Source organism: Chanos chanos, chromosome 9 (assembly GCF_902362185.1).
Source record: "Chanos chanos chromosome 9, fChaCha1.1, whole genome shotgun sequence".
Lineage (NCBI taxonomy): Eukaryota > Metazoa > Chordata > Actinopteri > Gonorynchiformes > Chanidae > Chanos > Chanos chanos.
The window spans coordinates 32,529,484-32,545,251 of NC_044503.1; the positions used below are offsets into that span (position 1 = coordinate 32,529,484).

Consider the following 15,768-nt stretch of genomic DNA (forward strand, 5'->3'; position numbering starts at 1 on the left):
CGAGTTTTGTTTTTTTTTTGGAGCAGAGTCTGAGTTTCACTCGCTGGTCCTGTTGGTAATGGGTGTTCAGGTCAAAAGCAGGGTGGTTACAGTATGTCTGGAATGTGTCTAATCTCCACTTGCTCTTTTCTCTGTCCCTGTGCACTCCCCCTCTCTCTCTCTCTCTCTCTCTGTCTTTCTCTTTCTCTTTCTCTCTGAGGCCAAGGGAGGTCATAAAACACACATACACACACACACATACACAAACATACACACAACATTGTGGATAGTTTCACACAGCATGGCCTCTGTTTATTAAATGGTTTTATGATTCTTCAGTATCCCGCGTGTGGCAGCAGCCTCGCTCCTCATAAGGAGTGTGTGGTAACCCTAAGCATCGTTGAAGTGTTGTCTGGAAGTCTGTGCTGTTTGTTATGACATAAATTAGCCCGCCACCATGTTCCTTGCCTTCCTGTCAACCAGACTGTTTATTATTGGACAGTGACTCCATGGTTGCCATGGAGATGTTCCATTCCCCTCTGGTGTGCATTTCCTTTAGCTTATATTTAGTTTCCTTTTTCTCTACTCTTCTTCATCCCTCCCTCCCTCGCTCCTGACGCACAAATTTACATTCAAACACAGCGCTTTTGGCAAAGACGACAGACTTCTGGTATTTTCCGGGCGTTTTAGAACGAAATTGAAATTCTAACCGACCATTCTCCATCAGTTTTTTTTTTCTTTCTCTTTCTCTTTCACTCTCCCTTGGCTGTTTTTCCATACTTTTATAGTCCACTGGCCTCCATTCAGAGTGCCTCTCTCCCTCTCTTTCTCTCTCTCTGCCCCCCCCCCCCCCCCCCCCACACTCGGAGGGGCTGTTACTCACTCTCTCCTACCACATTTTCCTCTCACCCATATAACTCCCTCCTTCCCTCTTATCCCTCCATTTCTTTGGAAATAACGGTCTCTTTGTGGCTGCTCTCTCTCTCTCTCTCTGACACACACTCACACACACGCGTATATACGCTCGTCTGATTCCTCCTTTCTTGTTGTCCATCAGGAGGGGCACAGAAGACTTCGGCTCACTCTGCATGATCAGGACCAGCGACAGCCAGCGACAGCCTCTGATTACGGCAAAGATAAGGTAAGACACACACACACACACACACACACACACACTCACACACTGACCAGAGTAGAGATTACATAAAAAATGTACACGCAGCCAAATCATAGTAAGGCAGTAACGTTTTTTTTTTTTTTCTTTTTTGGTCCGGGTTGTTTTCTTTATTGTGATAGTGATTGGCTGCATTGGAAATCTCCCACTTTTTTTTTTTTTTTTAGTCATTCTTCGCTATTAATAAACATCAGTTCAAACACAGCGACTTACATCAGCCAAAGGCAAATCAAATGTCTCTTATGTTCCGGAGAATTCCACGATCCTGTTACTGTAAGCTTGTCATAGAGATATATATCATTCACAGGTAGTTTCTTGTGCTGAAGAGATAAACAATTTGTTTTTTGCATTTACCTTGAATGTGAATTTTGCGGAGACTTTAATGATTATTTAAATGTGTTTTTTTTAAAACTGCGTGTGGGTAGATTCGTGTTGTCATTGCAGTGTGAAGTTTACACGTTTCTGACTTCTCTGGAACTTCTGTGGAAGATTGCCAGTTCCCTCTTTCTCTTTGCTCCTCCCTCTTTGTGTGTCGTCGGTCCGGTCTCTCTGTCTCCTTGTCTCTCCGCCAACTCACTCTCTCTCCCTCTCTCTCAAACATCTTGAGGAACACACAGTCCAGCTCACAGGCAGGGGTTGGGGGCCATTACACAAGCACTGCCCCTCAGAGACCAAGGGTCCATTGTTTATGGATTTCGGCATTGCATAAATCTTTCTGTCCCTCCTACTCTCTCTCTCTCGCTCTCTCTCTCTCTCTCTCTCTCTCTCTCTCTATCTCTCTCTCTCTCTGTCCCTCTCTCTCTCTCTTTATTTGGGGATGGCCTTGCTTTGCTATTGTAAGGGTGTTTATAGTGAGACTCAAGGCTTCTGTGTGCTCATGGCGAGATATTTATCTCTTCGCTGCTTGAAGTGGAATTCCTTTCTTTTCAGAAGGGAACAATGCAGACTAACAGTGCTTTTTTTTATTTTTTTTTTTTTTGGTTAAATTGGAGTAACTTTAAAATCTAAAATACGTGATTTGTAACATTTAATAAATGCAAAGTTCAGTTATCTCAATGAATAAGACCAGTAGGTATTCGATATTCATTCACTTTAGACAACATCTACGTGGCAGTTTTGTTGTTTCTGACGGATCTACGGCGACAAAATATGTTTACGTTCACGTCTGACTGCTTCTTGAAACCCATCAAACGTTACAATATATTTATGATAGATGGATTGACTGAGAGATAGATCTGTCACGACAAACAGTCACACACGACATGAAGCATGGACGACCTCACACATGCCCTGACTTATCATCCCGACAAAGATTTTCCAATAGATACGGACAACTCGTTTGGTGTTCACTCAGAACAGGCGCTGGTTTGGTTTGGCCCTTCCCCAAAGAAAAACACTCATGTTAATGTGAGGCATGTCGAAATCCGTAGTACATTCTGCTCAGTGTAGTCGAGATGTTAGTAAGTGCCCTGGTGTTTAGGTAGGCGGAGATTGGTTAATTTTCCTATAGCTACACGGGTTTACTCATCAGTCCCACCTCTTTGTCGTTTCAGCCAATCGGAAGAGCTTTTGCATTGGTGCAGCCGACCAACGAGAGGCAGCCTTACAAGTTTGAGCCAACCAAACCAACTGAGGAGAAGGTTGAGGTCATAAAGGTGGGTGGTTCTTCCTGGCACTGATGATGCGTGTTTGTCCGGAAGTATAGGATGTTACGAGGGTGGGATTAGGGGATGCGGGAAACCAGAGTGGAGATGGGAGTCTTAATGATTTGTAATTCTAAACGTGTGTGAAACTGACCCACTGACGTGTGTGTGTGTGTGTGTGTGTGCGTGTTCGTCTGGTAGGTGTATCTAGAGGCTCGTAAACAGGAGCAAACCAGACGGGAACAGAACTTAAAGATGTTGTCGGACGAAGTTTCCCAGATTCAGGAGGTAAGACTGACACGCTCTGTTTCTCCCTGTCTCCCCTGTCACTGTTTCCATCTGTTGCGTGTAAGCACATTTGCGTTGTGTGCTAACCAGGAGTGTGTGTGTGTGTGTGTGTGTGTGTGTGTGTTATGTAGGTCAGATACTGCCTGAAGACCCTGCGGGAGCAAATGGCAGCAAAAACCAACAACAACAAAACAGAGCTCAAGGTGGGGGAATTTTGACTGTGCGTGTGTCAGTGTGTGTGTGTGTGTGTGTGTGTGTGTGTGTGTCAGTGTGTGTATGTGTGTGTGTGTGTGTGTGTGTTTGTGTGTGTGTTTTATGGCTACTTAAGTAAATTCTCATTTTCATGTGTCCACACTGTGTGTTACTTTGCTGACTCACTCCCTTTCTCATTATCCATTTCTCTCTCTCTCTCTCTCTCTCTCTCTCGCCCCCCCCCCCCCCCCCCCCCCCACCACAGGTTCAGTTTCCTGCTAATGGATACGCTAACAGATTCAGAGTAAATGGTATCCCAGTAAAGGATACAGAGGACAAACAGGTGAGAATCTTTCACATGCCCTCTCACTTTACAAACAGAAACGCGAACGCGCACACACAAAAACCCTCAGTGTGTCCGTGTAACATGATGACACTGCACAATGCGAAACATTCCTTAACTTCTCATTTCACACACTCTTACAGAGAGCGTTTCTGGTTTTTTACTACTCAAGACACACACGCACACTCGCACGCACACCTACTGGAACACCTGGACATAAAGATTAGCGTGCATACACCCATTTAAGACAAGAGCATAATGGACGGTCACATGTAACACATGACACAGCGGTCATAAAACACACACAAAACACTTCATGAACACACTCACATACACGCATACTTCAGAGAGAGAGAGAGAATGAGGTAGCATTTATAAAAGTCACTCAAATGATACATGGTTGTTAACACTGGGGTTCCCTGGAAAATAGTTTAGAACATTTTGTACATGTTTTCTCGCAGTTGTCTTCTTTGTTGTTGAGTTTGACCACAAATCTTTGGCATTGAGTGTTGGCACTCACTCTGCATACCTGACGAAGGCTTAGTGAAAAAAAAAAAACAAACAAAAAAACTGGGCGATCAGGTATGTGTGTGTGTGTGTGTGTGTGTCTTTTCACTGGAAGAGCAGTTTAAGCCGAACAGGAATACCCGATGGAAAAAACTTCAGTGAGAGGTGCATATGTTTTGATTTAAATATTTGGACACACACCCCAGTGACGCACATACACGCTGTCTCCGCCCTCTCTCTCTCTCTCCCCTCTCCCACGGGTCCAGCTCTATAAATAACCTGCAGGAATACGTCCATTCAGCCACAGCAGCTACAGTAAAGAAGCATTGTTCTAATGTGTGTAAATGTCAGAGAGAGAGAGAGAGAGAGAGAGAGGGAAAGAAAGAGAGAGAGAGAGAGAGAGAGAGAGAGAGAGAGAGAGAGGGAGGGAGGGAGCGAGAGGGATTCTGTTTAAAATTCCATGCTCTGCTCTCACTAACTTTTTGGCTGCTGTATAGAACTGTTACACAACCAACAGAAACCACATGTGTGAATACATGGGGATGCACACACACATGCGCGCGCAGGGGCGGGAGCCCACAAACACACACACACACACACACAGACCACCACAGCTGTACACTCATCCTTTTTCTGACAGCGGAGGTCTGAACACCGAATTGAATTTTTAACTGTATGACAAATCCATTTAGACATCGGACGATGCAGAAATTCAATTTTACAATCCTTTCGCTCTCTCTCTCTCTCTCAGGAACTAGAGGACGAGCAAGAGCGGGAGAAGATGAGAGAGGCCAGCAAACGCCTGTATGCTCAGCTACAGGAGGCTGAGAAGAAACACCAAGAGGAGAGAGAGAAATTACAGGTCAGCCTCTCATCCCTCTCTCTTTACTCTCGTTTTTTTTTTTCCATCCACTTAGCTCTCTCTCTTCCCCCTCACTTCTTCCCTTCAACTACTTTGTCCCGTCTCTCTATCCGGGATGGGTGCGGCTTTGTCGCTAGGCAACGGCCGTGTGTATTGCATAACACGATAATTTCATTTACATGAGGAGGTGGATCAGACTCCGTTCTCGTCGAGATACTTGATGGACAGAAACAGGCGCGGGTGGAGGATGTATATAGAGTGTGTTATCGTGTGTGTACACAGTTTAAAAAGAGGAGATTAATGAGGCAGCCCAGGAGAAACCCCAGTTTGTGCTGTAAGCTTTACACCTGTTTGATACTTTCTGGTTGGTTGACAAGGACACAAAGAAAGAGACTTTCTCTCATTCCGGATAAAGGCCAAGGTTTTTTTTTCTTTTTTTAATGTATTTGACTTTGAGAGGGGAATTAAAGTTGCTGCACTCTGATTGGCTGACACACGAACATTCAATCCAAGGCTATTACGAACTGCTCAAACAGAGCAAAATAAACACAGCTTACATGACACTGAAACTGCATGTATCATTATTCCCAAACACAAGGGAATGAATGTTAATCTTCTCCTGCCTCTCATTTTTCACACGCCCTTAATGTGTCTGGGTCTGAAAAGCTAACTGTTCCCTTTCTCTCTCCCTCTCTCTCTCTCTCTCTCTCTCTCTCTGACTCTGTCTATCTCAGGCGGAGGCCAGTCAGTACAGACAGCAGTTATCCGAGCAGACGGACCGTCTGAAAGAGGTTCAGCAGAAAGCAGACCAACAGGATCAGCAAATCGAAGAGCTTCAGCGGCTGCTGGGCGGGATGGAGCAGGAGAGCTCCCTCCTAAGGGAACAGCTCATGACCAAAGAAGCCGAGCTGCTCCGGCTGACAGAGAGAAAAGAGGAGGGACAAGTAGAGAGGGAAAGGTGAGAGGGCAGCGGTTACCGTGGAGACCTCGCCGAGGTCATGTTCAGGTTATCCTCGGGGGTTTGTTCGGAAGCGTGGATGAAAGAGTTGGAATTGGTTCAAAGCTGTTTTGAAAGCCTTTCAGAGTTTGTTGTTACAGGTTAGCGTTACCTGGCAGGTTAAGGCAGTGTTTTTCTTTTTTTGTTTTTTTGGGAGATTGCCACAACTAACAGGTAATTATGTGTGTGTGTGTGTGTGTGTGTGTGTGATAGGTTGGAAGAGTTGGAGAAGGAGAACGCCATTCTGAAAGAAAAAATTCACCATTTGGATGACATGCTGAAGAGCCAACAAAGAAAACTGAGACAGATGATTGAACAGGTAAAACACAAACAAACAAAAAACACAGTGTCTCTGTTTCTTATCTCATACACACACACACACACACAAATATTTTGATTAATACACACACCCAAATGCACGCACAGAATCACGCGGTTACGTGTTACCTGACACACACCCATGTTCTGTGTTTTGTGCTACAGCTGCAGAACTCGAGGATGGTGATTCAGGAGAGGGATCGAGTTATCAGAGAGCTGGAGGAGAGGGTGTCCTTCCTGGAGGGAGAGGTCAGTGCACAATGCCCTCCGGGAGATGTAGTTTTGTAAATGTTTTTTTTTTTTTTTCCTTCCCAAAGAGAACTTGAAGTCCTTCCAGCTTTTGTTTTACATCTTTTAGATCCTTCTTTATTGTTCTTTCTTATTTCCTCTCTTTTTTTTGTGGTTTGTATTATTCCTCAGGGTATTTACACAAGTGACAAATTTCTTTTTTCTTTTATAGAACAGAGAGTTGCGTGACCAGGTGGATTACTTTATGGAAAGCCAAGGGACAAACTCTTATGTGCCGATGGAGCGAAATGCTCAGATTGTGTACAGGTACTGCACACATGCAACACACACACACACACACATAGTTATTTATAACTTGATAGATATACTTGTACACACACACACACATACACATAATTAATTACACCTTGTTGTTTAACACACACACAGATGCATATATATATGTGTGTCTAAGAGCTTACACTCCCTTTTCTGTTTTTTCTTCACAGTAAGCCTCTCAGGCCAACCACACACACCAACAAGAGTCTCCCCTTCATCAAAGTGGTGGAAATCAAATCCTGAACCTCACCACAAATCTGAAGGCAAAGGCACATCCTCACGCAATCAGCTACCACACCGCAGGTCCACACGACAAACGACACAACAACCCCACAACACTCCATGGCAACAGAGCGGGTTTGCTGGTATTTTAACAAGCAAACTATCCCAGCAACGATGCCTCATTCCTTTAACATGAGACTGTACAGTGGGAATCGTAATGAAACGTGTGTGTGTGTGTGTGTGTGTGACATTTAAACACAGTCATGGAGTGATGTATATATATAACAGAGGCTACATACTGAATATAGTTACATTTCAAATAGATGTTACAAAATCAGGACGCGTCTTGAAATGCCAATTATGACCCTTCATGCTTGTACGGGAGTGATTCAGAGAGGTCCAGCGAAGTCTTTGTTAGGCTATTAAAATCAAATATATAAACAACATGGTGATTGTTCATATTCAGTTTCTAAGTGAGAATAGAACAGATGGATGGGGGATAGAGAGATAAGATAGAGAGATGCAGGGAGTTGAATATCGATATCCTTATGAGGCTGGTCCTCTGGATATCGTCTAAAAACGGGATTGGATTCCTTCCCTTTAAAGCTACAGCCAGAAGGACTGACAGTTAGACTGCGTCAGACAGACTTTACAAACAGACTGGCCTCACAGTCAGATTCGCTCTTAATCTCTCCAGCTCAGTAAAATAACGCTAATAGGGTAAGACGCTCTTGGATGAAGATTACCGATTTCCTGTTGATGACTTAATCAGTATAAAATGAGGATGTGGATGATTTGAAGGAAGTTGGAATGCTAAATTTCTTCCAAGTAACACTCAAGGCCGCTGAACATTCCTCTGATAAACAGTAGCGTTTGACCCCACAGACATACCGTAAAGTTTTCCTTTTCTTTTTGGCCTTGACATTCTAACAGACGGAGTTTTTCGCTAAAGCCGCTGATTATCGAACAGAAGTTGGCACTCGCTAACAGACGTAAAGGAGCTCACGTTCTCCAGACAACAGTAAATCCATTTAATCAGGTCATTTAGGGAACTGGGAAGATCAAAATGTACTTCAGGAAGCAGGAAGAGTAGTCTGGCGAGTGGGAATTTGGTTGCATTTTTCATTTCGCCATTGTAACATGGAGTGCATGTATAGAGTTACAAAAAAGTCGTTTTCTCTTACTGATATTAGCAAGAATACCGTTTAACATGCAATAAGACGCATAGAGCTGACCCTAGGTTTCAAGACTGTCGTTATCAGTTTGTCAGAACCTTGTAGCTAGAAGCAGTTAAAGGCTCAGAGGATCAAACCCTCATTCTTCCTCTTCACTTTAGACTGAGGGAACAGAAGGAAATAATGAGGAGAAGGAGTGATGATGAAGGCTATTTATATATTAACTATTTAATTTCATGCAACAATTATATAAAGCGTGCATTTCAGCGCGGTTTTGTCCACTGTTATCAACCTTGTACATACTGTATGATTGTTTATATATTCTTGCATATTAAAAAAAAAAAGCAACAAAACACTTTGTTTTTATCTGCTGATCTCTTCAGTGTGTAAATATTCTCTTGCGTAACTGCGTTACCTCTTTAGAGCTGAACTTGGCGCTTATGCTAAGGTCTTTGTTTTGTGTTATTGACAGAAGAGTTTTGTTTTTGTTTTTCTTTCTTTTCTTTTTTTTTTCTATTTGTAGTGAAACCTTTTTGAGTGACACGAATGCATGCAATGATCGCGATACATATTCTTGTATGCTTCGGTTATTTGAATAAAGTTGGTAAGACCGGCTATGGTTGTAATGTTTTCATTGCAAAAGACGTTTGCCCTCATTCCCAAGTTATAGACTACAGGGTGGGAGCTGAAATCTCTATCAGGAGGCCCCGGAGTATTTCGTGTCTGTTATCGAAAATCTCATGTCAGGGCGCCACTGGCTGTTATAATTTCAGAACAGAAATATAAATGGTACATGCTGTATTACCGACCAGCAGCTGCACAACCTTAGGGTTTTCCTGTCATTCAGCGACGTGTCTCTGATGTCGTTAAAACTGATTCTGCAAATGCGGTTTATGACTAATGTCAACTACTGAGGCTAAGACAATAGAAATATAACCCATTCGCCCCTTTTTTGAAAGTTAAGTGAGCAACTTCGTGTTGCTTTTGAAAAACTGAGGTCCTATTCAAATAGGTGGGCTGGCATGTTGACATTGCTTTAATTGCTTCTAGTGGTATACGACTGATCTGCAACTTGTAAATCTAATATCCTCTGTATGAAAATAACTTCATATGAAAACAAAACAAGCAAATGTTCCTATTTACTCTGACCTTTTCATGCGACATTAATGTAAAGTATCGTCAACTAAACTCCCGTTTCACCACGCTGGCCCCTTCTATTTAACGATACAGCGACCTCTCGCGGTAATTCACAGCAACATGTCAAAGAAGTAAAACTGGTGTATACACTTTTCTATTACGGCACTGAAGTCCGATAACATTACGAAATAAACAGGGGGCTCAGATACAAATGTTGACTCAGAAGTTATTTATGCTTCTGTTACAAATCAACCACTGTAATTTAAGACGAAGTACAACAAAACAGTTACAATCACCATATGCACAAAAACGTTTCACATACCCTCATCAAACGAACAATTATATAACTTACTGAAGCACATTCCTCTCACTATACACACATTTTCACAATCGCAGCCACAAGAATACTTAAAGAGCACTTAAAAGGCTGAAAATCATTTCAAGCACTCTTCAGTCCATAAATAGCAAAAAGGCAGAAAAATCACCTTTTGTTATCAGTAGGCTAACCATAGTGGACTGTAGGTGACTGTCTATGAAGATTAGATTATCTTTGACAGGATAACCATGAGGAAAATGAGGTTTTATCCTTCGCTATGTACAGTTAGGCTTGCGTTTCCATATTAGGCAGTACGTGTATTTCTAAACCAGTATTGTCAGGTTGTGTAGAATTCATACATTTTATTTCACTTTTAGTTGCTCTGTAATAATGTCAGCCCGACTTAACACTGCACCTCTGCAACCTGTTGTATTTGACCTGTCCGTCTTCGTTACTAGGGGACTGGTGTGTATGCAGGTATTTGGGTTAAATATTCAATCAGATACTTATTTAATACCCGGAAAATCAGGTGAGTCAGCTCTCAAGCCAACTGATACCTTTAATGAGTCAGTGAACTAAATAGTTCCAACAAAAGCCTTTGTGGGAACTGGCCCTCCCAGACTTGGTTCCCATGTGTTATACACCACCCACAAGAACAGTGTACCTGTAACGATAAGGCAGAGGTGCAAATGAAAAGTCACAGGACGTGAACGCATTAAAATAACAGTTATGGGGTTTTTTTTTTAGTTCTTTCTTTGTGTGTGTGTGTGTGTGTGTGTGTATAATGTTTGGTTTGCAATTGTATCTAGTCCTTTTGCTGGGCCGAGACCTCGTGTTTTTCGTTTTTTTTATTTTTCCTCCATAGATTGACCGTCTTTCAGTGCATCTGTGCTACACTAAACAGTCTAAATGGTCTCATGACCTCTCCCAGTACATATCACTTTCACATCACTGGTCAAGTTCACAAAGGAATACTGGGAACATGCTGGCAGTTATCTACCCCAGAATCCCTGAGGCTTATTATACTATTTCTTATGTCCTAAATCATCTCTCTTATAACAGTGCAGATCAGTAGTTTATTAAAATATCATAATATTCGCCCATGGATCTCAAAGCCTCGAAGAGCTGCTTCTCCCGAAGCAATATCCACCGTCATTAAAACTTGGAACAGTCCGGCTGTTTGAATCAAGTGTAATCTGAGCACTTTCTCTTCTCATTTTCCACTTGGTAATCTGCCATGGAAAAATAATCTCTTCCCCCTATTATTCTTGCAGATTACAAGCCACAGTTCTTAGTAGCACGGTCACATATAAAACAAAATAATCTCTCACAGTATTTGCTAATAATCCCAGAGGGTGGATTAAAGAGTATCACTCCGTAGTGGAGTATCAGTCCGTAGTCTCTGGATCCGGAAAGCATCCGGAAAGTCTCCCGGGTTCACTCGGGCGTTCATGTAAACGCGTTCACGTCGTAAGTAACTGCGACGTCCTTGCTGAGGAAATGGAGGCTCTCGTTACAGAGTGCTCTCCAGCGTGTTGTAATTGTCCTTGAAGTTTTTGAGCTCCAGGAAGTGTTTGGGTCTCTTGCTGCGCTGGCCAGATGAAGGAAGGTAGGTGACCTGGATGGTGGAGGCTGAAGATGGACCAGGAGAACTGGTCAGATCTTTAGCAGCTGACTGGTGCTGTTGGTTCAGGCTGGAGGAACTGGAGTGGGTTTTCACACTGGAGCAATAAGAGAAAAAGAGAGTAAGTGAGTGAGAGAGAGAGAGAGAGAGAGAGAGAGAGAGAGAGAGAGAGAGAGAGAGAGAGAGAGAGAGAGAGAGACACACATTGAATAGAGGCCAGTAAAATCATAGCCTGATTAGAATGTTCATGAGTCAGCCGATCAGAATGCACCAACTTCAGTTCCCTCCTCGAAGTCATACACATTTATCTTAGTTTACAGTGTTTATCGATCAAACATCAACCGGACAAGCGAGTAAAACTGAGAAGAAGAGAGAAAACCAAGAGAAAAGAAGAAGAAGAGGAGTTTCACTCACACTGCAGCCAGTTCAGTAAGATCTTCCTTATATTTCACATATTCAGTTTCCCCAAACACCTGCAAAACAGACACGGCCTTTAAACTACACACATTGATCACCTTGCCATGTCAGACCCAGCAATACCACTTCAGTACGTCTGTATGTACACGTACACGTGTACACACACACACACACACACACACACACACACACAAACACACAAACACACCCCTCTGCCATGTCGAGCGTTGTCATAGCCCTCCAGTAGTCGGTCTATGAGGCTGCTCTTGCTGCTTTTGAAGAGGGAGTGAGAGTTGCGCAGTTCCATCAGCCAGTTCCGGTACCGTCGACCCGTCAGAGCCCTCGGACTGCGGCACAGATCATGGAACGGAATATCTGTCCGTGTGTGTGTGGAAAGGAGAGAGAGAGAGAGAGAGAGAGAGAGTAAGAGAGAGAGAAAAACACAGTGAGTCATACAGATAGTGAGGGATAAAAAGTGTAGGAAAACAAAATTGCCAAACTCAGCTGAACACAGAAAGACTGAATCACAGACAGACAGAAAGACTGTCCTCACAGAACAGGCTGTGCTGCCTCAGTGAACTTGGAATAACAGCCACACAACCCTACTCCCCTAACACCAAATGTTCATCATAGTGACACTAGCATTTTTTTACGTTAAAAAGTTAGTGATGTCTTCCCTGAGGTTATTCTATTTTTTTGTGATTGTTGGGAATATACATGAACCATCCAGTATTATACATGAAAAAAAAGACAAACAAGGTTGAAGAAAGTTTGTTGTTGCTTATGACATCCTGAGGATCAATAAGTATCCCCAAAACAGATGTGTGTGTGTGTGTGTGTGTGTGTGTGTGTGTGTGTGTTTAAGTATCATTAAAATGTAATCAATGGTTTGTTATCTTTCCGCTCAATGTAACTGTTATGATGTTGCATTAATTATAAGTAATCCTAATATTCACACCAATAGTGGAAAGAAAGAAAGAAAGAAAGAAAGAGAGAAAGAAAAAGATGGGAATAGTGTACAAACAATTGTGTTTGTGTCATATGAGGCTGAAATGAGATCATTGTGAAGACTAGTCATGAAATTAGGGCAAAAATCCTCTGGTACCTTTTTCTACACACACAAAAAGATGTATACTTACCAGAATCTCTGATGGCATCAAGAGCCCGCATTCTGTATAGGTAGTTGTAACAACCTTGAAACAAAAACACACACAAACACAAAGAGTACAAAAGAGGCTCTCAATTGTAAACCGAACTTAACCGATTAAAAAAAAGTCACTTCCGTAGACATTCAACCGAGGCGGTCTCCTTCTTTCTCACCATTCTGACCAGAGTGTTCAAGTCGGTCATCTTTCTCTGAGAGCAGCCGAGGCTCATAGCGAATATCGTTAACTTTGGCGAGTCGAGAGTCAATCTCCTCCCTCAGCTCCTACAACACATATAGCCTATTAATTCAGCACTATTCCACTCATATTCACAAATGGCAATCTCATCCCTAGTGGACATTCCAGTTGAAAATCCAGTAGCTAGTCTATTGGGACGAACTGGTCTCAAATGGTCTGTACTGGTTTCAATTGGTTCCAACTGGGTTTTCAGATTCCAATGGTTTGCCCAGTTAAGAATACCAGTTGAAACCATTTAAAACCCATTTAGACCAACAGAGCCATGGGTAGTGGCCGTTAGTGTTTCTTTGAAAAATAAGTGTTTTTAAATTGAACATGAATTCATAGTCAATTTAAAAACACTAATTTTTAAAGTTGTAAAGTTGTGTAAAAAAAAGTGTAGGGTATAGACCGGTTCAGCCAATACAGACCATCTGAGACCAGTTCAACCAATACAGACCATTTGAGACCAGCAGTTTCTATCAGTTGTTTTTCAACTGGAACCAGATCAATACATTCCAGTAAAAATTTCTATTGATTTTTCTACTGGGCATTCCAGTAGAAACCAGTTATGAAACCAGTTGAATGTGTTTCAGTTTCCCTATAAAAACCAATAGGAACCAGTTAAAATTGCTATTGGTTTTTAAATGGTTTTCTACTGGTGTTCTACTAGATTTCAACTGGATTTCTACTGGGATTTTCTACTGGATTTCAACTGGAATTTCCACTAGGGATATACACATGCAAGGTAGAGAAATTGTTTGTGTAGAGAAGCTGTTTGTGTATAGTTTTGTTGTTGTTGTTGTTTTCAACAGACTAGTGAATTTTAAAGCTCGGCTGAAGTTTTCCGTTAAACAGTTTTGGGAACACAACTCATTCAGCATTTAATTTTGTATCGTTTAAAGGTTCATTTCGGAAAGACACAACACATTAAGAAGTTTAGTGCTGCCAGCTAGAGGTGAGGTACTGTATCTCTAATACCAGTCACATCATAAGCTGGTTCTCGGATCTGCGAATCGTTAATAAGAGTCATACATGTAACAGAGAGCCATACCTTAGGGGCGTTGTGTCCTAAAGGTACGTGCGGTCCACGGCGAGATTTCATAGCGAAGCGCATGATTTGTCTCTTCACGAAGATGAACAATAGTACAAACACCTACACATAGACAAAACCTACTATTGAATATCGTCTAAGTAGGGAATACCAATGCTTGTATGACATAATGGGCAACACAAAAGAGGAAAAATGCATAATGACAAATCGGTTTTATACAAATGGACTGAGACAGGAATGAATCGCAATTAACGGCGCTGCTATCACGATGGTGTCCGCCAGTCGAAATTTACTCCACCCTTTATGGTTATTTTGAATTCAGCCTTATTACCCTCTCCTTTCAAATTATTCTGTTAATTACTTTGATGGTTGAAACTGCATGAACATTGGTAATTGCAAACCATGAGACGAAGGGAAAAAGCTAGTCAGTATTTAAAACAAACAGACAAGCAAACAAACAAACAAAAACCTTACCAGACTACCGTAGGCCATAACAAGGACTACATTTACACCCGAAAGTGGAGAATCGGATGCCATGTTGAATAACCGTGGTTACTAGAGATCTAAATGTACAATATTCATAAAAAAGAGTAGGAATAAACAATAACGAGGTCTTTGTAAAAGCAATCACATTTATCCACGGAGTGTCTCTTCTGGTTTTGTTGACATACACGGAGGCGGTCATGTGATAATTTCCTTGCTGTGCTTTTTTGTTAATTAGATCATTACATATGTCGTTATCGCCCTCTAGTGCACCGGAGACCCTGACAAATTCACACGACGGTAGCCAAAACTCAATTCTAACGGTCACCAATTATTTGTAGCGCAATAATGGCAGTGGGTGTTGTGAAGTATTGATTATATTAGTGATGTGACACTGTATCAAGGTGTTGTGTGAATGATGTGTCAGAATACATTTTTGCAAAGTGATCATGCTACACTTTACATTCAACAATCACAAAATTTAGCCTCTTGTACAACATCCACTCATTCACACACACACACACACACACACACACACAAAGGGACAGAGAGAGAGAGAGAGAGAGAGAGAGAGAGAGATGACTTTATCAGTCAGTGAACTCTGTCACTGGATTTGTCAGTGGTCAGTCTAGTGGACATTGGACAGAACAGAGGTCTTATTCTCAGGGAGAGGGGACAAAAGGGCGAGTCAAGAAGCTGGTGTGATAGGTTAAAAAACTGCTTGAAATGAACAGCCCTTTTTATTTCTCCTTCCTGTAGCCTATAAGCAAGTGCTGCTCTTACAGCTAGCATCAGGACACTGGTCAGCCAGTGTATTTCATACTGGTCAAACCAGAAAACTGCGCCGGTAGTCGAGGTCTGATTTTCAAAGCTGTTTACTCAAAGAAAACCAGACCAACCTACACCACATCATTCTGCCAAACCACAAAGAGTCATACCATGCTTTGCAAAACCAAATCAAGACCAATCCAAGCATCTCTATTACAAGCCAAGTTAAATGAAGCCAAACCAAACCAAAGAAATCTTACACCGCACCATAATGAGCTTAATCAAACCAAGGCCAACAGAGCTAAACTAAAACCAAACCG

General features: G+C 42.1%; 2 protein-coding genes across 5 annotated transcripts in view; one reads left to right on the forward strand and one right to left on the reverse strand.

Annotated features, from left to right (window-relative positions):
• tuft1a (tuftelin 1a) overlaps positions 1-8,882 on the forward strand; it is a 15,085-nt gene extending 6,203 nt beyond the window's left edge. Inside the window, exons 2-12 of the mRNA XM_030783615.1 lie at positions 1,037-1,120; positions 2,707-2,808; positions 2,998-3,084; positions 3,216-3,287; positions 3,542-3,619; positions 4,878-4,988; positions 5,723-5,946; positions 6,199-6,304; positions 6,469-6,552; positions 6,764-6,858; positions 7,041-8,882. Coding sequence (XP_030639475.1) covers positions 1,037-1,120; positions 2,707-2,808; positions 2,998-3,084; positions 3,216-3,287; positions 3,542-3,619; positions 4,878-4,988; positions 5,723-5,946; positions 6,199-6,304; positions 6,469-6,552; positions 6,764-6,858; positions 7,041-7,113 — 1,116 coding nt within the window. The 3' untranslated portion in view covers positions 7,114-8,882. The remainder of the gene's footprint in view (positions 1-1,036; positions 1,121-2,706; positions 2,809-2,997; positions 3,085-3,215; positions 3,288-3,541; positions 3,620-4,877; positions 4,989-5,722; positions 5,947-6,198; positions 6,305-6,468; positions 6,553-6,763; positions 6,859-7,040) is intronic.
• Positions 8,883-11,081: 2,199 nt separating this feature from the next.
• ltap1 (lipid transport auxiliary protein 1) lies at positions 11,082-14,809 on the reverse strand. 4 transcript variants are annotated; one of them, XM_030783625.1, is made up of 7 exons: positions 14,672-14,809; positions 14,198-14,299; positions 13,082-13,190; positions 12,901-12,954; positions 11,970-12,136; positions 11,759-11,817; positions 11,082-11,441 (listed from the first exon to the last, which is right to left on the reverse strand). In XM_030783625.1, exons 1-7 carry the CDS (start codon positions 14,732-14,734, stop codon positions 11,234-11,236), a joined length of 762 nt encoding a protein of 253 aa, XP_030639485.1. In that variant the 5' UTR covers positions 14,735-14,809; the 3' UTR covers positions 11,082-11,233. The 4 variants fall into 4 exon arrangements, with proteins under 4 accessions (XP_030639485.1, XP_030639487.1, XP_030639486.1 ...); XM_030783627.1 differs by lacking the exon at positions 14,198-14,299; XM_030783626.1 differs by lacking the exon at positions 12,901-12,954.
• Positions 14,810-15,768: the final 959 nt, after the last annotated feature.

Excerpts from the sequence above, each read along its gene's own strand:
- ltap1 (XM_030783625.1), bottom strand. The coding sequence starts at position 14,734 with ATGGCATCCGATTCTCCACTTTCGGGTGTAAATGTAGTCCTTGTTATG. Across the intron at positions 12,137-12,900 it reads TGATGCCATCAGAGATTCTG|ATATTCCGTTCCATGATCTG; the intron begins GTAAGTATACAT and ends ACACACGGACAG. Across the intron at positions 11,818-11,969 it reads ACGCTCGACATGGCAGAGGG|GTGTTTGGGGAAACTGAATA; the intron begins GTGTGTTTGTGT and ends TCTGTTTTGCAG.